Source organism: Lacerta agilis, chromosome 2 (assembly GCF_009819535.1).
Source record: "Lacerta agilis isolate rLacAgi1 chromosome 2, rLacAgi1.pri, whole genome shotgun sequence".
NCBI classification, from domain to species: domain Eukaryota; kingdom Metazoa; phylum Chordata; class Lepidosauria; order Squamata; family Lacertidae; genus Lacerta; species Lacerta agilis.
The window spans coordinates 21,624,922-21,647,576 of NC_046313.1; the positions used below are offsets into that span (position 1 = coordinate 21,624,922).

General features: G+C 45.4%; 1 protein-coding gene across 1 annotated transcript in view; it reads right to left on the reverse strand.

Moving 5' to 3' along the window:
• Positions 1–22,655, reverse strand: part of LOC117040847 (regulator of G-protein signaling 9-like) — a 49,312-nt gene that overhangs the window by 9,384 nt on the left and 17,273 nt on the right. Inside the window, exons 5-12 of the mRNA XM_033138895.1 lie at positions 20,567–20,618; positions 18,285–18,343; positions 16,803–16,879; positions 14,936–15,017; positions 11,301–11,363; positions 4,812–4,841; positions 2,973–3,034; positions 1,087–1,200 (exon numbers count right to left, since the gene is read on the reverse strand). Of these exons, the coding sequence (XP_032994786.1) occupies positions 1,087–1,200; positions 2,973–3,034; positions 4,812–4,841; positions 11,301–11,363; positions 14,936–15,017; positions 16,803–16,879; positions 18,285–18,343; positions 20,567–20,618 (539 nt within the window). The remainder of the gene's footprint in view (positions 1–1,086; positions 1,201–2,972; positions 3,035–4,811; positions 4,842–11,300; positions 11,364–14,935; positions 15,018–16,802; positions 16,880–18,284; positions 18,344–20,566; positions 20,619–22,655) is intronic.

Sequence of the window (22,655 nt, forward strand, 5' to 3'; positions counted from 1 at the left end):
CACTGTTTCTCTCTGAAATCATTTCCTGTGAGATTCAAACAGTCTATCTATTTGTGTGTTTTAATAGAAAGCAGACAAGCACACACACACACACACACACACACCCCCACATACCAGGTTGGCAGCATAGAGATTCCCCCCCCCCCCCTGTTTTCAATACACCACAATGAGCTCTCGAGTCCAAGTAACTGGTAATTAACCATTGTTGCATATAGCTGGATCATTATACACAAAGAGTCTGATTCTAATTTGATTCATAATGCAATAGCTTCGCTGAGCAGGTATTCTTGATTCTCATTGTCCGACGACAAAGCAGGAATCCTAATTACATTTTGGAGAGGTCACGCCGTAACAAGGAGGCATATATTTGCGTTGGCCCCTGCAACTAACATCAGAGCATGCTCAGATCAGCTCTTCACCCAGGGTGAGCTCTGGTCTCGTCCACTTTTGCCAACCACTGGTTCCACTACTTTCCACCACTGACTCTGAACCCTGTCCACCAAGAGCATGGCTGCCAACAGATTATTCCTGACATAGCATAGTACTCAATAACAGCGACAAAAAAGATTCTGCACCCCTCTCTTAGGCCAAGATACATGAGGCTTGAAGCAGCTCTTTTGAAAACAGGTTTGTAATGGGAAGGTAAAACCTATCTCGGTCAGGAATGCTCATCCGCATTACAAATGCCTCTCCTCTGCTTTCCAAAGACACATTTTCCAGAACAACGTAAAAACCAAAACACGGTCATCCTTCAAAATGCACACTTGTTCTCCAGCCAAGTAACGTGAATATAACGCATATAACTGAGATAAAGTGTTCATTATATAAGGTGAAATTGCTTTGCAAAAAAAAGTGTATATAAAGCAAAATTGCATAGAAACATATGTAAGGAGAAATTTGCACAAAAAGGCTGATGAATTTTCATGTGAACTTTTTTTTTTTTTAAATCAAACTGATGTGGAAATGTGGAGAACGGAGCTTAAGATTGGAAAAATGAGAGTGTAAGAGAAACTGAAATTGACAGATTCACCCCTGCTTAGGTAAAGTCACTGTAACTCACAAAAGGAATGTAAATGTAGTACATACAGCTTTGCATTGTACTCCCAAAAGTCAACCTCATCTGAGATCCAGGGGTTGCTGGGGAGGCATCCTGAGATTATGCAGTCATTGGAGCGGAACTGTTCGCAGTACTTCACAATTCTGAAAACATTGGAGATGAAAACAAGGTGATCATCTGTGGTCAACATATTAAATAGTACAGTTGGAAGAAAACTACGAATGGCTTTAACGACTGCACAAGATGAAGGACATTCCGTGCTGCGAATTATAACACTTGGAACCTTCCTGCCTAGCCCAACAGTGATTTTATAACCCGTCATTTCACAAAACAGTTACAAATTTTGTGTTGGTTCTAAGCTCACTGCAGAAGAGCGAAAAGGCTGAACAATCCATTACCTGCATATGCCTATGGGGAACTCAAAGCTGGACAACACATTCCAGAATATCACCTGGCAAAGCCCAGCCTGGACTCCACCACTCTGGAACGCAGGTGAGGGATCATGGGTTTGAATGTACCCCTGAATGTATATATATATTAAAAACCCTATGTAACGGAAAGCAACTACATAGAGGGAAAGTGGCATAGCCTAGCTTTCCTGTAGATATGATAGTTTCTCTCTAGAAAGATATTTTAACATGTGAGATTATTAAAACATGAAGTCCCCCACCTGCAGTCTGAAGTGCCGATGTCCAGGAAGAGCTGCACCAAATGATGTTTCTAGGCAACCAGTTTGCTTAATCGTGCAATGTGTTGATGGGAGCTGGGCCTCCGTTAGCAGACACTCAACCTGGCAGTTACCCAACTTGGTGTTATCTTGCTTTAAAAACTCAAAAACCTGGCTGCATTCCTGGTGTTTGCATGCTTCGGTGCAGGCATGCACCTGGACTTTTTTTTTTTCAATCTGGCAGTGCTTTCCAGCTATTGCTTGCTCCTGCATGCCAGAAAACAGATGACCGTTTGGGCTGAGGAGGCCAGGTGCAAAACCGTAAAGTGATCCTGCACTTTCTTCAATAGTTGTGTAGAACAGGGATTTTTAGCAAGTGTAATTTGATGTGCATCTGGTCCCCTTAGCTTTGGCTTCCCTCTAGGCTAATAGAAAGCTCCTGCTTCTAGATGCTTCCGCTGTGAAAGATTCTGTCCCCCTGCCCTTTCCCAGCCTGTGGAGGATGAGGAACATTTGGTGGCCCAGCCTGACAAAGAGCAGGAGAGTTCAGAGGGGGAAATTCACATGGCGATGTCTCCCAGGGGCAGGCAGGGCATCAGGTGAAGAGAAGAGACTCCCCAATGCCCTATTCCATTCGGGCCAAGAATTCTTGAATGGAGGTGGATTTGTGTAACTTAGCCTAGAATAGATGACCCTTGGGGTCCCTTCCAACTCTACAATTCTATGGTTCTGTGATCTGAGATTAGAAAGAAAGGCTTCCAGGTCAGAAAGGGCAAAGCTCAAAACAGATACCCTTCCTGCCATTTATTTTCTTTTCTTTTTTTTAAATAATCACTAGCTAAATCACATTATTTGAAAGTATTGAATTAGGGCTTATCCACACTGACCTTTGGGCCCACTCTTTCTAGACAGCGGCCTGTGCTGTGACATTCTGTGTTGGAGCATTTTTAATTTTTTGCCCTGAGCTTTCCCTACAAAAATCCGCTCTTTAAAGCTGAATCGGAGCAAACATCAGTTCAGTTTGTGGATTGACATTTGCTCTGATTGAGCTTTAAAGAGTGGGTTTCAAAGGGAAAGCTCAGGGCAAAAAATAAAAAATGGTGTGGGTGGGTGTGCTTGGACAAAAAGCTTTAAGTCATGGACTGTGCTTGGAAAGAGTGGCGGAAAAGTTAAGTGTGTGTAAGCCCTCAATCACTAATAAACGGAAGGGCATAATATGCTATGCCTTAAAACAAAGTTAGCACTTACCCTCCCAGGGAGACAGAGGACTTTACTGTGGTTTTCATTATGGCCTGCTGGTAGTACATGATCTAAGCAGGAAAACAGTTTTCATTATGTCAGCAGAACCACAGGTGCTTGCGAGAAAGCTTCACCCACCAAGAAGCTAGCAAGAGGTTTCCTACACCCTTATAACAAGGTACCTAGGTGGTTGTCCAGAAATCAGCTTCCTGCACTGTAAATTCAGGGTTTGTGCTATTTCTCACAATGGAAATACGTGAAGGTGACAAAGCAAATACCATTTGGAAGGCTCCACTCATGGAGCAGAAGGCTATCAGAAGCTACTAACTGCATTCTAGGGCCTTTTAGATGTGCTTCTGGGAGCAGGGCTATTGATTATCGTTTGTTTCATTATGCATTTTGTGTTCTCTGTGATCTAATGATGTTGATGATGATGATGATCAGTGGTGTGTGGTGAAACTTTTCATTGACGAACAGTTAGGGCCAGAGGTGCCAGTTTGTGAGGGTGATGTCATATGTGTGATGTTTTGATGTCCTGACGTTGTGCACGTGAGCATTACACCTTCCTTCCTAAGCTGGGCAGAAGCTTTCTGGGGTTTGGGAAGGAGGCACCAGGGCTCTGACAGGATGCTGGAGCCCTCCTTTCTCCTTCCCAAAGCCGGGTGAACTTTGGGAAGGTGCTAGGAGGGCTCTTGGACTCATTGGAGCATCGCGCTTTCCTCCCTCAGCTGGGCAGAAGCTTTCCGGGCTTTGGGAAGGAGACGCCACTGATTGATGATTATGGCCACATTCAACCTCCTCTGTCAGAGGGAGCGTGTCCCCAAATGCCAGCTGCCAGGAATCGCAGGTGGGGAGAGTGTTGTTGCACTCAAGTCCTGCTTGAAGGCCTCCCATAGGCATCCAGCTGGCCATTTTGAAAGCAAAACTGCTGGACTAGATGGGCCCTTGGCCTGGTCCAGAGCAGAGCTCTTCTTCCATCCATGCATCCCCTGATATGCAAAGAGCCCAGTCTGGGCTATTCCTACAGTCGCCTCCATGTACAACAATGTGAGGCATGGATAGTCAAGGGGACCAGCATGGGATGAAGTCACACACACGCACACTTGGGCATGGGGGGGGGGTTGAACTGTGAGGGTTGTACATTAATTGACATGTAAGTGCAAATGCACTACATGTGGTCTCAAGTTGGTAATTTGGGCTGAGCATTGTTAGCTGGGGAGGCGGGGAGCGGGGGCAAAGAGCTGTCCCTGCAATTAAACAGCATGTGTGGCCTAAGGGGTTACCAAACCTTCACCAATGATTAAATAATTTAGAATTTTATATATTTTACCATGGAAGGGGGAGGATTTTAGATTTTCTTGTAGCTCCCCAAGAATCCTTATCTGCCTGGCTGTAAAGCAGAAGTGCGAATCCCACCCTCCCAGGATTGTTAAGGACGATATTCCCTTGGAGTTGATTTGCTGGAGGCTGCATGCTGGCCTTGAATGGGACCAAAGCCCAAGGGCAGATGGGGACCAGAGGTCAAAAGTGGGTGTGGCCAACCCTCCTCTCATTCTGCCACCTTGTTTTCTTGTTATCTCTCCTTCTGCCACAGTCTCCCCCCCCCCCCCAGCATGCTGCGAGAAGTGGAAAACTCTTGCCACCAGTCTGGAATGATTGCTTGCAGAGGGTTTTTACTCGGTTCTACTGAGAGCTCATTCATTTTAATGGGCCCACTTTGAGTAAAACTTAGTTGAAGACTTGTGAATAAGGTTTCAAGGAAAACGATGTTTTTACCAGGACTGTATTATTAGTCGTCGTTATTAACAGCAACCACAAACACCGATTAATATGTGGGAAAGAAATTACCTCTCTCCTGTAAACATCCATGGTTTTTTTCTGTAAAAGAAAGGAACACGGTAGCATAATAATAATAATAATAATAATAATAATAATAATTGACTGGGTGTTCAAAAAAGCTGTATCTGAACAGACAGCGCATTGCTCTCTACTTAACCAACTTTAACAATTAACGCTAAATTCAGACTAGCATCTACCGAGCCTATTTAACAAAGAGAACATTGACGTGAAGAGTTTCCACCCGCCGCGCGATGTTGTAAAGCCTAACTTTGCAGATAGCGTTGCCTGTTCCCCTCTCAGCCCATATATGTGTGTGCATTTAATTACAGGGTTATTCTAATGGAGCTAATGCAGATTCATTTAGGAGACAGGGATTAGATCATTCAGTATTAGTTAAAGGCGACAGGAACTGACATATTGCAAAACATAAACATAGCAATTAAAAGCCTCAGAAACAATATCTGCTGTGCTTATGCCGCTATTTAAATGGCTCAGATGATGTTATGTGTCACCCACCAGCCAGCAAGCAACTGAAAGCTAGAAATTAACTGCAGGCTGTTTGTTCCTGCAGCTCCCTTTGAAGTATCATGCCGTGACTTTGTTTGGAATAAGCAGATGGAAACAGAGGAGAGGCACGCCAAGCGAGGGCTGTCAGGAAAGCCTCCAAGTTTTGTGGAGGCCTTTTCCTTCTATGACATTCAAGTACGCACTCAGCTCATGTCTTGCAAACCTGCCATGTGTAAGGGGCTAACTAACTATAATATGCAAATGCATGCAATAGGGTGTGGGCACCAGTTTTCTTTCTTTATTTCTTGGAAAGCCATTTGAGGAGGGCGAGGGATTTGTCAGCCAGTTTTCTACTCAAAACTCCCCAACTTCTACATTATCCACCCGACAGGATTCCAAATGGATATTTGCATTTCATGGAGGATAGTTTTCCCAGAAAACAGCTAGAAGGGAAGGGTTTCGGCACCTGTGCTCTCCCACCCCCAAAGTGGCTTTGCTTTTTAAAGAGCAGGACTGAACTACTGTCATGCACACTAATGTGTAACATGTAGCTAGGCCCTTAATTCAATACGTAAAGGGACAACGCTTACCAAATAAAAGCATGCAACAATCAATCGACACAATAGCTGCTTTTAGACAATCACTGGCATGCATGAAGCTCTGGGCACCTTGCATGTAGAACCTTCCCTGTGATTAATCACAGCTTCCCATGATGTCCAAACCAGGCACTGTAGCGAATGGCTTCCAAGCACATCAGGATTTGAAAGCCAGCTTTACACCATTAATTAATTTCCTGGCTCAACAAGAAGCCATTAGCTATGGTTTGCTGGTTCAGATCTAGCAGGAAGCTATAGCTAACTTCAGCTTCTTGGTTTGCTTAGCTGATCTCGCAACAGAAAGAGTGGAGCGGAAGCAAAGAAGCTATGTGAAGATGTGCAGAGCTCATGCATATCCTGGCTTATTTAACCACGAGTTGATTGTCCAAACCAGGTCAATATGACATGACACCAGAAGAGCCACATGGTGTCGATATAATACCTGCACATTTTGCCCCTATGTTCAGAGACAGGTGCAATTTTCAAGAGGAAAATAGCATTTTGGGAAAGGTTAACCTGCTTTCCCCAGCACTGCAGTCCCAAGTGATGCCAGGGCCAATTGTGGCTGTTAAAACTTTTAGAAAACAACAGCTTGCAGGTCCTGCCAATGTCTCATCTATCAACACCCTTAGTTTCTTAGGATGAACCAGGGCTTTCTGCCAGCTGCAATGCTACAGCATAAGGAATACCAGTAGATGTTGCTTCATGCTACTGACTTCTGGAACTATGCTGTGAACATTAAAAAAACAGCCAGGAAACAATAATGAACTGTATCAAAACTTACAACTATATGAGGACTTATTCACAAGCTACATTGCGCATATGACTTTACATGTTATTTAAGTGCACAATGCAGTGAGGAAACCTATCCCTGTGGTTGTTGATCTGAAAGTCACATGCCATATTTTTCGCTCCATAGGGCGCACCTCGTTTTTAGAGGAGGAAACAAGATAAAAAATATTTTTTCTGGTTTTCCTCCTCTAAAAGCCCTGTTTTTTTGAGGATTGACTAAAAGTTTTGCAGCTTTTTTGCAAAGGGGAAAGCCCTGTTTTTTTTGAGGATCAACTAAAAGTTTTGCAGCTTTTTTGCAAAGGGAAAAGCCCTGTTTTTTTGAGGATCAGCTAAAAGTTTTTCAGCTTTTTTGCAAAGGGAAATGCCCTGTTTTTTTGAGGATCAGCTAAAGGTTTTGCAGGTTTTTTTGCAAAGGGGGAAAAGCAAAGCTCCTTTTGCAAAGGGGGGAAAGCAAAGAGGGAAAGCCCCATTTTTATGGGGTTCAACTCACATTTCTGCAGCTTCTAAAGGAAAGGGAGCCTTTTCTACAGTTTCCAGACAGATAATCTAATCAGCCAGTCACATGTTGCTGGGGAAACAAACAACCTCCCTCTGCAGCACATTCAACAATGGAGGGCGGGGCTGAAAGGGAGCCGGGACTCTTATCTCTCTCCTGATCTCTTGCTGAGCGGGGTCCTTTCAACACCCCCTTTTCTCTTTGTAAAATAAAAAGCATGATCCTCTTTTGGCCCCTGGGCAATTCAGCTCCAGGGACCACCATTTGCTCCATAAGACGCACAGTATTTCCCCTTACTTTTTAGGAGGAAAAAGGTGTGTCTTATGGAGCGAAAAATACGGCAAATACATGTGCCCAAACTGAATGCCAAGTTCAGCAGATGGCTTGCCTGTCAATGTAGCTTGCCCAAGCCTTCCCCAATGGAGTCCTTGAGGCTGGGCAACTGTGTTAGGGGTGATGGGCAGAATTTCCCCCAAATGAAGCACAATGATTTCCCCTTTTGGAGTGAATGGCAGCTATTAACTGATATTCAGGGAAAAAAAATTAAAAATGCACCCACAGACTTCACCTGGTGTGCGACTCCAAAATGGAAACCCTTTTGCATGTTTAGGCAGCTCATCATCCCATTAGAAATGTCCAGAGTTACACTCAAATCCCATCAGAGTCCCCAGGAAACATTAATTGAATTGTATGGCTAATCCACAGAAAGCAAAGGTTTTGCATTAAAAGATAAAAAAGTTGTTAATTTAAATTAGATCCGTCCCTCATTCCCATTAATCTTCATTTCCAAGGATGATGTTTCTTAGGTACACAGTACAGTTGTATAAGGGGAACAGAGGTGAAAAAACAGAATGTCACTCATATGGAGGTTATAGAGCTTTAGTCTTCTACGGAACAATCAACCCAGGACGTCACAGACAGGAAGGCCATGCACACATCCCAGAAAAATAAACTGGAAAGAAAGAGAAAAGAAAGACAGGGGGAAATGGGTTAATTAACTATTTCAGAAAGCGGCAAAGCTCTTAATTAAATGGTTATCATATTTGCTATTCCAACCTGAATAGTATCGTCCATACTGCCCCCCTTTCCATTTTAGTCATCGCTTTGTTATTTACTATTCATCCATTCTCTGTTTATAATTTCTCTAAATGCAATGAGCTGTTAGTTTAGGGTTGTCACCCCTATATTCTATTACTCATGGACTCAACTGAACAAATCCTAGAATTCACTGAGAACAGTAACAAAACTCACAATGCATTGAACTGACTTACAGAAGCTATTTGCTGCATGTTGTGTGCGTTCTCCAGATGCCATCACCCTGAAAGTGCATCTGTTATATAAGAACCCAGGCATCGTTCTTCCTACCAGCCCAGGACTGTGGTCCTGCGGATATTGTTAGACTCCACTTCCCATCATCCCTTATCATTGGCTATGGCTGACGGGAGCTGGAGACCAATTAGTATCTGCAGGGCCACAAATTCCTCACTCCTGCGCTTGTCTGTCAATTACTATGGGGCTGCATTTCACCGGCATTTAGGTGTGTCTGTCTGCTATTGCTGGGGAGGACGGGGACTCGATTTTGTCCTAGGTCAGGCATCCCCAAACTTGGCCCTCCAGATGTTTTGGGACTACAATTCCCATCATCCCTGACCACTGGTCCTGTTAGCTAGGGATGATGGGAGTTGTAGTCCCAAAACATCTGGAGGGCCAAGTTTGGGGATGCCTGTCCTAGGCACTCTCATCCGCTCTGCTTACCAGGAAGGGGAAGAATCAGCTCATCTTCTCCGCACAGCTCCTGCCTCTCAAATTTTCTGCATCTAATTCTGTCTCTTTACAACCTGCTGCTCCACAGCCTCTGCTCATTGTGAAGAAGCATTGATGAGTTCACTATGAAATGCCTCTCTAGTCCAATACCCCAATTCAATCTGCACCTCTCCCCAACAGAAGAGGTGCTTTGGCGTCTCGAGAGAAATGGAGCATTCAACTACACTGCAGGGAGGGAAGAGATTTTAAAAAGACAGAAGCCTTATTAGTCAGGGTTGGGGAGAAGATGGAAAGCAGCTAGTTCTGAAAGTGTTTAGGCTTGCATGTGTAAACAGGTCCGAGGAGAGTAGCGTTCTGTAGCATTAAAAAAAACACACCAAACTCTTCCGTCTCTGTAGGACTCTGCAAATATGAGCACAATATGACATAGCTTGGCATGATAACCTCCTCCTGAAGTCTATATTTGGTCCCCTACCGGCTGACATAGGCTTCTGTTCTCCTTTCAAAAAAGACATGTCAGCCACCTCCTCTTAACGGTAAGAGGTAAATCCTCAGCCACAACGTTTAGCTCTCCTCTTCAGTCTCCATGGCAACCAAGCCCACTTGGCCACCGCAATTATTTGCAGCTGAGAGTCCTCACGCAAATGGAAAGTTTCATTAGTACTGCACAGGGTTTGATGAAAACAATTTCTATAAAGAGGGTTCGGACAAGCAGCACACAAGCCTCACCTTCAGCTGCAGGCCCATGAACAACAGATCACTTCAACTGCCTGGTTTGCGGCCTCCCCTATTCCCTTCATTCTCCGCGAGAAGCTAAGTTAACATGGCTGCAGAATGTACTCTCAGCCACGGGTAGAGGAAGGGGGTGCGGTGGAGGTGGGCCGCCCTGGGTATCACAACTGAGGGGAGTGGCAATATGCCGGGCGGCACTCACTGCGGGGCCTGCAGTGTGCCTGAGCCACATATCTCTCCTGGGAGTGACGCGGTGGCTTGGGCGCCCGCAGGCACCATGCTGCCCCAAATGGTCCACCCACTGCCTCCCCCGTTAGCTGTAGGGCAGCTGACTGGGAGGAGGCAGGCAGACTCCTTGGAGGCCCCATGGAGCGTCCTGCTGTGGCTGGCCCTGCCCTGGGCACAGGGCATGCGTGCCACCCCAAGTGCCCGATCGGCTTGCTCCACCGCTGCTCTCGGCCTGCCCTACACAAAATTAAGCTACAGTATCCTTTTCATGCTAAGGCCTTGACTGAATTTAAATCTGACACCGGGAAGCTCGGTGTGGGCTGTACCACTTCAGATCACAACAAATAGAACTTCTGTCTCTTTAAACTACTGCTGCCACAGCTTCTCTTCCCTATGCATGGCTGAATATTCCCCACAAATAACCCCACTCCAGCGCAGAACCCTAATATGAGAAGGTAGGCTAGGACCCCTTTTCCGTGAGGTGCCCGTGACATTTTTTAATTGAAATCCTTCCACATTAAAACTAATTAAATCCCAGCTGCAGTCCGAAGGTCAAGTCAGATGGCAGAAATCCATAATCACATCCCATACCTCTTTATATTTTTGCGGGGGGGGGGGGGAGAGATGCAGTACAGTTCAGGACCAGGGCACTGGTGGAAGGGAGAGGTTTAACTTTCCCCCTACACCTGGTTTGCCTGCTGAAATTTGACTCCCCTACCTGTTCCAAGCTGCTATTCGCCCTCAGGGGAAACCCCCAGGCATATGGATTTTCTCTAAGGCAGCAAACAGGAGCTGCAGGGCTAGCCTACTTCACCTGGAAAATGGCATAAGGAAGCAAATAGCTAAGCCCTCTCTCCCTGTAACACCATAGTCCCAATCTGGACCCAGTCCTTACCCCCCTGCAACTCCTATTTGCCCAAATCAAAAGCGATAGAGGTTCCACTCACAGATCTCCTTCGCCTTGTTTAATATCACCCTGAAATAAAAACAGCTAGGATATAGGTTGACTGCCTTAGTAAGAACTAGGTCAAACAAACCCCGAGCAAGACATTTAAATGGTTATTTGTATTAAGTTGTCATTCCTATTCAGAAGAAGAAAACACCCAGTGGCAGAAATGGTTAGCACTCTCATACTTTTTGTTGGTACTCAAAACTGAGTGATCTGTGTGGATCAAACATTTTCTCGAACTCCATAATGATTGTACACTGCATCAAACCCCCTCCGTATCTGCACATTTTCACCACCAGCTGTTGGACCTTCGGTCCCAATCTTGACTTCATTGGGTCTTGTTTCTGTCCTTTCAATGCGGATATAGAAAGCTTTGTCACCATTCAAAAATACAATCCGAGTGCTACTAAGGAATGCAAACTTACCTAGTTTACCGTATTTTCACAGGGATCAGTTACTCGGTCTAAGCCATAGTCAAGTGTGTCTTGCATCCCTGGCTATTACAGTCAAAAAAACAAAAAACATACAATTACATATTTGTGTTTTTTTTTTTTAAAAAAAATATTGTTTATAATATTGCATCAATTATTTAGCTGCCAGTGGTAAGCCAAATTAATTTTGGAACAATTTCCAAAATAACAATATATATATATTCTGTTTTACAGTTTAGAATACTCATTTAAACATCCTTAAAATATCAGTGACTTCTCTTTCCATAGTTCATTTTGCATCTCATAAATCCCTGCATATTTTACATAAACTAAACCATTCATTATTACATCCATCAAAACTTATTTACACTGTTGAATTTATCTTAATGTTTCCAATGTTTTCAAGTGTACACAATTCCCCCCCATATACTCAATAATCATTTTCTAATCTTCTCTAAATGTATGTTCTTCTTATTCTCTTATTCTATATGTTAAGTCTGCAAGCTGTGCATATTCCGTCAGCTTAAGTTGCCATTCTTCTTTAGTTGGGACCTCGCTCGTTTTCCATTTTTGGGCTAACAAAACACAGGCCACAGCAGTGGCATACATAAATAACATTTTTTTGACACCTGGGAATTTCCATCTAAACTATCCCCAACAAAAAGGACTCCAATTTGTTGACCTTCCTAATACTTCTCCAGCTCCACCAGCTTGTCCACCAGATCTAAGCCTAAATTACAAAAGACCTTTATTCTAGTTGTGTTTGCTGCAGAAATATTAATTAATATGCCACAACTAGTGTTGTGTGTTCTCTACAATTCTGCCCGAGTAATCCCTGGGCTATTCCTAGGGTTAAGAGAAGCAGACAAAATTCAATATTCTGCAGCTGCTAATTCAATACATAAAAATAAGCAGCTATGGGAAAACAGATGCAAATCTTTTCCATTTTGCAAATTTCCACAGAGCACAGAATTCTTGGTGGAAAGCATGTGTTTCGTTTCCAGTGCAGAGCAACCTTTGCCAGCCTGTTGCCAGATGTTTTGGACTTCAACTCCCAACAGCCCTCATCAGCACAGTCATGCTAGTTGGCACTAATGGGAGTTTTAGTCCTAAACATTCTGAGGGCACCAGACTGGTGAAGGCTGGCACAGACTATGCACAGCCATGGCTGAGTTCAGCATTAGCACCCAGCACCACTGGGCAGGTGTCAGAGCCCTGGCATCCTGGCAGTGCCCACTGGCATTGACACACTTGCTATGGGCTCAGTATCCCAGGTGGCCGAGTCTTCAAGTCTTATGATGTTCTTGCAGGACCAGGCATCGGACTTTCCATACACCAACCCTTATAATGAGAGACCAAAGAGACTGGTGAGAAAACCTGGCGCAGGAAGAAACCAGCCGAGCCCAGGGTGCTGGCTGCTTAAATGAGCGAGGTGTGGATCCAAGGGAAGCCCACCGCTGGCTCCATTTGCTCCGCCCCCTGCGCAGCCCAAGTCCCAGCCTGCATCTCCAGTGTGCAGGCATAGGATCTGGTTCCTGATAGGCTTATGCCCCCTCCGCCCATCAGGAAGAGCCCAGCCAGGTTGAATTCCTCCATCAGGGCCCCAGTGAAGCCTCCTCCGCCCCGCAATGCCGCCGCATGCGAAAGGGTGAGAGGGCTTATGCTAGCAATGGCCACGGTAATGAACAGTTGAGAAAAGCAGCACTGGGCAAATTTTCCTTCTCTTCAGGTCTCTTAAAAGCACGCGAGTCTCGTCTTTCATCGCACCTGGCAAACCGAACGATAACTGTATGTTTTAAAGTGTGTTTTTAGCAAAAATAAAATAAAATTATTGGCATGGGAACTTGGGACGATGCAGAGAAAACCGTGCCCAGTGAGGAAAGGGGGTGCCTCGACATGGCAAATAGATTGGTACCGCTGTCACATCTGCTTTGAGCACAGCTTCGTTTTTGATCAGCTATCTGACGTCTGCTGAAGTTTGGCCATCAATAATTAAACTCCAGCCAGCGCTATCTTAAAACGGCGAAAAGAGGGGAAACAGCTCAAGAAAGAGAAAGATCCAAATTCAGCTCTGGTGTGATCAAAGGGGATGCAGCAGGGAAGATGAACTAGGACCAAAGGGGCGGCTGTGGCACAGGGGCCTTTTCTACAGATGGTATTCCCCCGCCCCCCCGCAAGCTAAGCTCCAATTACGGCCTGACATTTGCCGGAGGCTTATGCCTTCTCTGTCTGTTAACCGCTGGGCTCTCAGTTGGCCGCTTACACCGTGTGCACAATTAAAAGTGGATCTTTGATTATGACTTGGGATTAGGGAATGCAGCTCCTTGGCATGTGTCAGAGCCATGCGGCATGCTGTGATCAGTGCGGCACCGCTCAGGAAAACACCCCACCGGCATCTGCCAGAAGTGCCTCCGAAATAACAGAAACTTGGTGCTGCGCTCCACAGTTTGGAGTCTTTCCCCAGCATGGAAGATTCACCCAAAAGTGTTTGTGGGCGTGGAAAGATCAACACAGAGAAATCAGGCCGTGAGAGGAGGCGGAGGTGCCGTGGGTTTGTGTATCAGGTTTGCCTCCGTTCTTCCTGCTACGTTTGGCGGGTGGGAGTGTGACCGCAACCCCTTGCAATTACTCAGGTCAAGCTGCAGGAGCTGACTTCAAGGAACGAAACGCACCCGACACAGATGTATGCAGCATGCACAGTTCTGAGAAGACAGGGGCTTAAACCCCAGCTGCTTCCTGTGCGAGCTTGTGCCTCACTTCCTCCACCTGCAGGAAGCAGGATATCTGGGCGTCCTTATCTCTCTGCCAGAAGAGCCATTCCTCCCTTCTCCCCTTGCAGTGATTCCAAACTACCTATTGCAAGAGTTAAAACTGTAAGATGAGATTCTGTAGAACGAAGATAATGCCAAAGTGGACAAACCATTCTCTTTGTTAAGTCGGCGGCTCTCGTCAAGTCTGTTTAAGTGTCTCCTTGCATGTCTAAAGAGTACAGGCAACTGGTTGCCAAAGAAGCTAATAGCTACAGAGCCTTCCGTAAGGTGAGCTAAAAGTGGGCCCCAGCAGGAGGAGAATGTGAAATAATAGTCAGCCTCATCTTGATCTTGACTTGATGTGATATCTCTACTGAATCCAAAGCCACGGTTTCGGGGAGGGAACCACCAAAAACTTAATAACGGAGCAAGATTTGTATTACTACTACTACAATTTTTTTGTCCACCTTTCGCTCCAAGGTCCCAGGTGGGTTGCAACAGTTAAAACACAATATTAAAACTGTTCCAAACAACTCACAATTACAGAAATAAGGTGTGTCACAGAATATAAGGGTGTTCATGCTGTGAACTGCTTTCATATGCTCCGTTTCCATATACGTTTCAATAAAACTATACAGCAGAAAAAAACCACAGCTTCCCGTGACCTTCATTCTAAGGAAATGTTAAGCCAAAGTATGTGCAGAAACCCCCGAGACCTCTTAGTGCTCACAGATTTGGGTGTGCAAAACTATAGCGCAGGGAGTTGGACCAAATGACCCTTGGGGTCCCTTCAAACTCTACAATAATATGATCCCATTATTATTATTATTACTCTAATGAGAATCACAGAACCACATTGTTCACTAGATATGTCTATTCTTCACTTACAGCTGTCCGGTGCACTAGCCAATAGGCTTTCTCCTGACAGTCCAGAGCATATCGATCTTCCTTCTTTCGTTCTTTTCCTGTCCTGCAAATTCAGGAGGGAAGTGTCATTTCAACAAATCAAAGGACTGTCACAGGACTACCTGCACATCCCTGACAAGTAGCGTAACACTGACCAGGAATTTTGAGTATAACGAAATTATTTCTTAATGTTCATGTTCCAGAATGGTCCACTGCCTACAATTTTACTGCGTGTATTCTCCTTTTTGGAGTCAGGCACTCTTCCTCCCATCCTTCCTCTCCTGTCCACATGACTGTACCCTTTAGCGAGTGAACCAAAAGGCAGAGTAGTTTGTTTTTTTCTAAAATCACCATCAGTGTTGTTTATACAGACACCACTTTTCCATGGTAAACCACATTCAAAGTGGGCTACTTAAATTAAATAAAATAACTATCCATGGAATGATAAGGACGGACCAGAAAGTTCCCTGGTCCAAGGGCTCCACACATCTACCAGACTGCTCAAACCACAACCAGCATTTTAGAATTCTTGCTGAGGCACCTGAGGACTGGAGTTGGGGAAAAGGAAGACCTAGGTAACTATTGATGTCAATACAAAGGAAAGGTGCTAGAACAGATAGTTAAACAGTCTGTCTGTGAGCACTTAGAAAAGGATGCTTTGATTACTAGGATGCAGCAGGGGTTTCTCAAAAACAAGTCATGCCAGATGAATTTCTTTCTCTCTCTCTCTCTCTCTCTCTCTCTCTGATAGACTTGGTGGATCAGGGGAATGCTGTGGACATAGTGTATCTTGATTTCAGTAAGGCTTTTGACAAAGTCCCCCACGATATTCTTGAGGAGAAGCTGGTAAAATGTGGACTGGATGAGGTAACTGTTAGGTGGATTTGTAGCTGGTTTATCAACCAGCCCCAAAGAATGCTCACTAATGGTTACTCATCATCCTGGGAATAAGTGACAAATGGGGTGTCACGACATTCTGTTCTTGGCCCATTACTGTTAAACATCTTTATATGCTGGGTGAAGGAATTGAGGGGATGCTCATCAAATTTGCATATGACAACAAACTAGGGAGGAGGAGTTAATACAACAGATGCTGTGTAAGCAGACAACGGACGAACTGCAGTGAAGAGCCTTGTTGGGAAATGGAAAGTTACAATGGTTACTATCCAATATGATGTGAGGACGAGACACATTTCCTAAGAGTGAGCACAATCATCCTTTGAAGTTATCTCACAGGAAAGGCCATTTAACCAGCAACCACACAGGTCGCAGCAACTCTGCTTTTGTAGCCTCACTTAAGACATTTTGTTAAGGTTTCCTGGCTTAGTACATGGTCAAAGATGTCGGTGGACAACCTGAGCCAGATCCAACCACCCCAATTCCACTAGCTGAAACCAGCACAATGAGCCTGCCAGTGCAAAAGGGCAGCTACTGCCATCAGCTCTAAAACAAAAACCCTGCTACTGAGAATCAGTAGAAGAGTTCACTGAATATGGATTTCAAAGTCAGGCACCCTCATTATCAGAGAAGAATGAAACTGCATTGACAGAAAGCCGTATTTACACCTTTCAAGCAGACGGCACAAACTGCCATCAGTGTGGTTTGTAAGCAGAACTGCAAGCTCATTTGGTAACGGGTAGGTGCAAAAGCAAAGGTGGAGTTTCACAGATGTACCGGTAGCAGGAGACCGTGTCAATTTTTGAAAGCTCTTTCTCTCTGTTTTAGAGAGAAGGGGAATGGGTTATAATTCCTTGGCTACTGAGAACTTGACAGTTGCTTACTGCTCACTGCATCACTCAAAACAAAGGCGAAAAGAGAGGGGGGGAAACAGTGTTAAGAAGCGTCTCACCTATACTGTTCCTGGGCCTGCATAACAACGAAGTCCCACTTGTGGTTGATTTTTTTGTGCAGCGTGTTATAATTTTCCTGGGGGGAAAAACAGCAGCAGTGAGACAGCAAGGAAAGGCACAGGCCTCCGTTTCAACACGAAGGGTATGTGCTACAGCACACAGCCACATGTATGAAACACAGAACAAGTTAGATTGATTAGATTTCTCAGTAGGATTTATTAGCATAGCCCACTGCAGTTGTAGCAATGTGGTGTATATTTAAGTTGACAAATCTGTTTAATAGATGTAGTTTAATAGGTGAGGGGGGGAACCAAAATCTGAAAGTAGAGAAGGGGGGGGGCGGAAACACTACAGTTGTGAAGCTACAATGCTGGAACTACATGCTATCAAAAAGCTCAGGGCTGCTGCTAATCTTGGTAGACCGCGGCCGAATTACAGGAACACAGGAAACTGCCTTCTGCTAAGTCAGATCATCAGCCTATGTAGCCCAGTACTGCCTGCAGTTAACCTGCAGTGGCGCGCTGCCAGACCGATGTCAGGGACTGTGATCTTCTGCATGCAGAGCCAGAGCCGTCTTAAGGGGATCTGCCGCCCTGGCGCGGCTATCCCTCCGGCGCCCCCGCCATGCCGCCTCTCCGCCGCCTCCCTCCCGCGCTTGCCGCCCCTTGGGAGGGGGGTGGGCGAGCAGGGGATGAGGGGCGTGGCGCTGGAGCGGCGCGGGGCTCTGCGCGCCCTTCCAGCGCTTCCGGGATGGGAGGCGAGGGCGGCCGGCTCCCGCGCGCAGCCGGGCAGCGCGGCGCGGCTGGGCAGCTCGCGCTGCATCGGGCGGGCGGGCGGCTGCGCGCGGAGTGCGAGCTGCCCGGCTGCGCCGCGCGCGGGAGCGCGATCCGGCTGCCCTCGCCTCCCGTCCCGGAAGCGCTGGAAGGGTGCGCAGAGCTCCTGTGCTCTGCTGGGCAGTCAGAGGGCGCTGCCGGCAGGCGCTGCCAGCGGGGCTGGAGGGCGGAGGCGCCCTCCAGGCCATTGCGCCCTGGTGCGCCGCGCCACCAGCCCCAATGGATGAGACGGCTCTGTGCAGAGCACATGTTCCACTACTTAGCTTTAATGCTTCCCCATGGTGTGGCCCCCTTCCCTCCACTGCCATGGATGTGCTTTACCAGAGGCGCAGGTTGCCCCCAAGATTCGGGGAGCCGGCGCATGCCGTCACACACAACTCCAGACGCCGCACGGTCCGGTGCAGCCTTCCACTAGTCTGCGCGGATTCCTGCGGCACCAGAAGATGCTGTGCAAGCTGATGCGACCTCACACCAGGCTGCGCCGCTCCCTGCGGCATCTCTCGACATCATGCATTCTGGTGCAACCTTCTGTGATGTCACACTGGGGCGATATTTGCCCTTCAAGCAAATATTTAGGGTCCTGAAGACACCTCCACCCCCTAGATGCCTAGCCAAAAGCTTGCACAAGATGCCATAATACTTTCTTACCTTTTCATATTCTTCTAAAACTCCTTTCCTTTTGATATTTTTCTTGGCTAGGTAGATGGCTGGGAATGAAAAACAACAACAACAGAAAAGAAGATACATTATTTCCATGCTAACCATACGCATGTAATTAATGAGAAGGCCCAGTGAAAGAAAAGTAAAATTACATCTTTTCCAAATAAAGATTCTGTCCCAGGTGAATCCACATGGCACAAGATCCACATAAGCTTGTGTCTCCAGCCAATGCTGTTTCCCAGCATAGGTGATTCCCATAGGAGTAGCAAAAGGAATCTGTGTTATGGTGACAACTCTGGTGCAGGGGGAAGCTTAGGGCAAATGTAGGAGGGGAAAATATTCTAAGTGGTGTTTGTAAGCTTCACTGTGATTGTAACTTTTTTTCCTTAATGTGTATAGGACTAAGATCAGAACAGCTGTACTCTGAATGGCTTTGAATTCAAGAAACAAATGACCACACTTCCTACAGAAGCCCATTCAGCAGAGAGTGCTCCTATTTTCCTGGTGTACACATCTAGAATTTACTATAAGCAGCCATCTTTCCCACTCTTTGTTTTATCCGGAAGTCTTATTGAAGCTCTTTGAATTAAATATCTAACTATGGAAATTATTTCTCCTAACTAGGCAGTGTGCCCATAAAAGCTAGCAATTTAAGCAGCGTATAATTAACACAGGTAGAGGGTAACGAATGCAGCACAATTGCAGGTTTGGCTAATACCAACATGATTGGAAAAGGAACGGCAGTTTCATTTCAACATAAAATTGGTGTCGTGCATGAGAAAATGTTCTGAGGGTGTGTGTGTCGGTTTGTTAGATTTGTGTCGTGTTTTTATAGTGCTACTCTTATTTTCCCGCTGTGATTTCTAACCTTATGCTCTGGTTAAAGCCAGTTTGCTCATTTCTGGTGTCTCAGGTACATATTCATGCAGCAATGAGGTGCAGAGAATGGCAAGTTAAGGAGCCAAATTAACACATTTCTAATAACACATTCCACAAACCAAATTAAGCCGGAGAAGTTTAGTCCAATCCTGCAGCACGTTTATGCAAAAGTAAGGGCCGCATCCAATCAAGCTATATGCAAAATGGACCAACTGAAAAAAACGGACCTCGGTTAGAAATGCCCATACATTTCACTGGGTCTACCCTGCGTAAACTAATAGCTAAACCAAAGTTCAGTCGACTTAGTCCCACGTAAGGGCGTATCAGACTGTGGAATATTTCTTTAATAAAACAATCTTTAATAAAACTTATACTTATTCTTTATTTAAGGCTTAAGGTGGGGAACAAAATTCACATACATTCTCTAAAAAAGTATAAGAAACAGATGGCCCAATTTGCACATGTAATCAATGTATCTTGGCTTTTTGTGTGGACTGGCTTAACATGTCATTTCAAGCCTTCTTTTTGGTAGTTTCAGCACTGCCAGAATTGTGCGAGGTACTGCTTCACATTGCGACTTGCCACATGGAGCAGCGTCTATGAGGCTTTAGTTTCAGGAACCTGCCACCACACCACTGACCAGGCCTAAGGCAATTAAAGATGTGCAGAATGATCAAGTGACACAGCTTTCACCTGTACTGTTACAGGTGGAAGGTTGTAAATTCAAATGCTCCGCTATGTTAAAAACTCCCTACCTGTGGATAGCTAGCATGTCAGGGAGAAGGGATTTTGGCCTAGCTTTCTCCTTGGTGCCAGCTTTCAATATGGATGGATTGCCTTCATATGAAGGGGTGCTTAAACATGTGAACATCCCATGCATACCTTGAAGTACTACAGTCCTAGGAAGGGTCCTACCGCATCATATATCTGAATGTTTTCTAAATCATTTTTTAAAATGAGAGTTGAAATGAGACTGTAAGTGGGTACCCTCCTCTTCAAAGTGAAGTACCTCGGTTTTCAAATGTAATCCGTTCCGGAAGACCATTCGGGTTCTGAAACGTTCGAAAACCAAGGACTCAACAGCCGACAGCTAGGCCTCAGGATCTTGCACTCAGCGGAAGCCGCGTGGCATGTTCGACTTCCGAGGCGTGTTCAAAACCCGAAGCATTTACTTCGGGTTTACGGCGTTTGTAAACCAAAATGTTCATCAACGGAGATGTTCGGAAACCGAGGTACCACTGTACCTTTCCCAGAACTGATTAGTTTCTACAAACACCACCTTTGGAGTTCATACAAACACCTACTGCATCTTTTCCTCCAAGTGCACATGATCTAAACCTTTAAGATTTCACCACAAAGGAAGAGAGTGCCTCCCCGATCTTATGGCTTACCATAGTCTGTATCATCTGCTGCCCACTGTTGGGTCGGCCAAAAATACGGTGTCTGTAAGAAAGAACACAAAAACTAAGACCCAGGTTATCAACTGATTCTTTAACTAATTTCTTCTAAATCATTCTACCAGCTAGCATGTGACTGGCAGCCCTGCATATTTTTAATACAGTCATACCTCGGGTTATGGCTGCTTCAGGCTGCGCAATTTCAGGTTGCACACCGCGCCGAACCCAGAAGTAATGGAACGGGTTACTTCTGGGTTTTGGCGCTCACGCATGCGCAGAAATGCTAAATTGCGCTTTGCGCATAAGCGCCGAATTGCATCACGCCCGTGCACAGATGCAGCAGTGTGGGTTGCGAACATGCCTCCTGCATGGGTTGCGTTTGCAAACCGAGCGTCCACTGTATTTTTGTAAATGTATGTTCTCAGCTATTTTATATCCATTTGAATGAGGCCTGGAAAACAGAATAATCTTTTTTTTAAAAAAAAAAAAGGCAGGGAGAGGCAAGCCTCCAATCCTTTGGGGTAGGGGTTATTGTTTTGTTTCTGTTCTTGCTTTTTATATGTATTTTGTGTTTTTATCATGTGTTTTTATGCTCTGAACCACCTTGAAATTGCAAACGAAGGGTGGTTATACAAATATTAACTTGGAATAGTAACATTCACTGGATGTTGCAGCTGCAGCTCTCTCCCTATGTGAACACCACTGTGAGGTTTTTAAAATGATTGTTCATGGCCCCTTCCCACTTTCTGGTTCAAATAGGTAAGGTCCACCCAACTAGGGATGTAAGAAGGCATTGGTTTCCATTCCAACCCATATTTGTCACATGCAGCGCTGCTTCCATTCCACTGCATTTCAGCCTTTCGTAAAACCATGTTATTCGGTCACACTGTCTGCTATAGCGAAATTTCACACAATTAATCGTGTAATTATCATGTTATTCCACACCATTCCTTTCAATGGAAAGGAAACGCAATGCAAATGGGAAGATTTATCCATTGGGGACTAACGGCTGCAGACTGAAAAATAACAACAACAGTGAATGCAAATCAAATTCGCCAAATTGACGTCTGTCCAGGAAATGTGATGGGTAAGTGAACATCAACGATTTCCACTCCTCCTTCCACCAGAATTTTCCAACATCTCTACACCCTTCCTGTGTGTGTGTATGTGAGAGAGACAGAGGGGGGAAATGGTAGGATACCGTGTCACTACATTGCCACTGCTTCCTCTAAGCCTGGATTCTTGCCAGCTTCCCAGGCCACTGTAGCCAGGCCCACCGGTCTCTGACAGATTCTGTCAGGGGGTTAAAAATGAGTGCTTTTGTGTAGCCTACTGTTGCTGACAAATTCAGTGAGGAGGAGTACGGATGGGGTGGAGTGGGGGAACAATAAAGAGAAGCAGAGGAAAACGGGAACTGGAGGAAGTAAAAGGGAGCAACTGAGGACCCAGTAAAATGGGGAGAGAGGAAGTAACAGAGATAGGGGTAGAGAGAGAAAAGAGCAAGCCCCACATTTGGGTGTGGGTCCCAAATTTACCGTATTTTTTCGTGTATAAGACTAGGTTTTTTTCTTTAAAAAAAATAATGTCAAAAATTAGGGGGCGTCTTATACATGGATATATCTCCCCCCGTTTTCTTGAATCTGAGTCCTCAAAAATAGGGGGCGTCTTATACATGGGGGTGTCTTATAGACAGAAAAATACGGTATACTTGCCCTGGGCCTAGGAGGCCAAAGCCAGCCAGGGGGTCCTGCAAGGAACCGGGTGCTTTTTGTTTATAACTATATTCTAAAACGACTTCTGCCCAGGGCCTCAGACAAGCTCTGCTTGGGCCTAGTGAGCTCTATGGTACGTAGGGAGAGAGGGAGAAAGAGGTAAAAAAGGGGGGGACAAACAGACATGCTGGGTGAGTGACAGAAATGGGGGTGCATAGAGAGGCTTGTGGCAATGCAAATATAAGGCACCCCTCAAAGTTGATGGACATTGGCATTCAAATGGTGTGCATGTCTTGTAATTGATTATATGGTGTGGAGCTTACCCCCCCCCATATTTTATTCCCGTTGGCATCCCTGCTTAGGCTTATTTC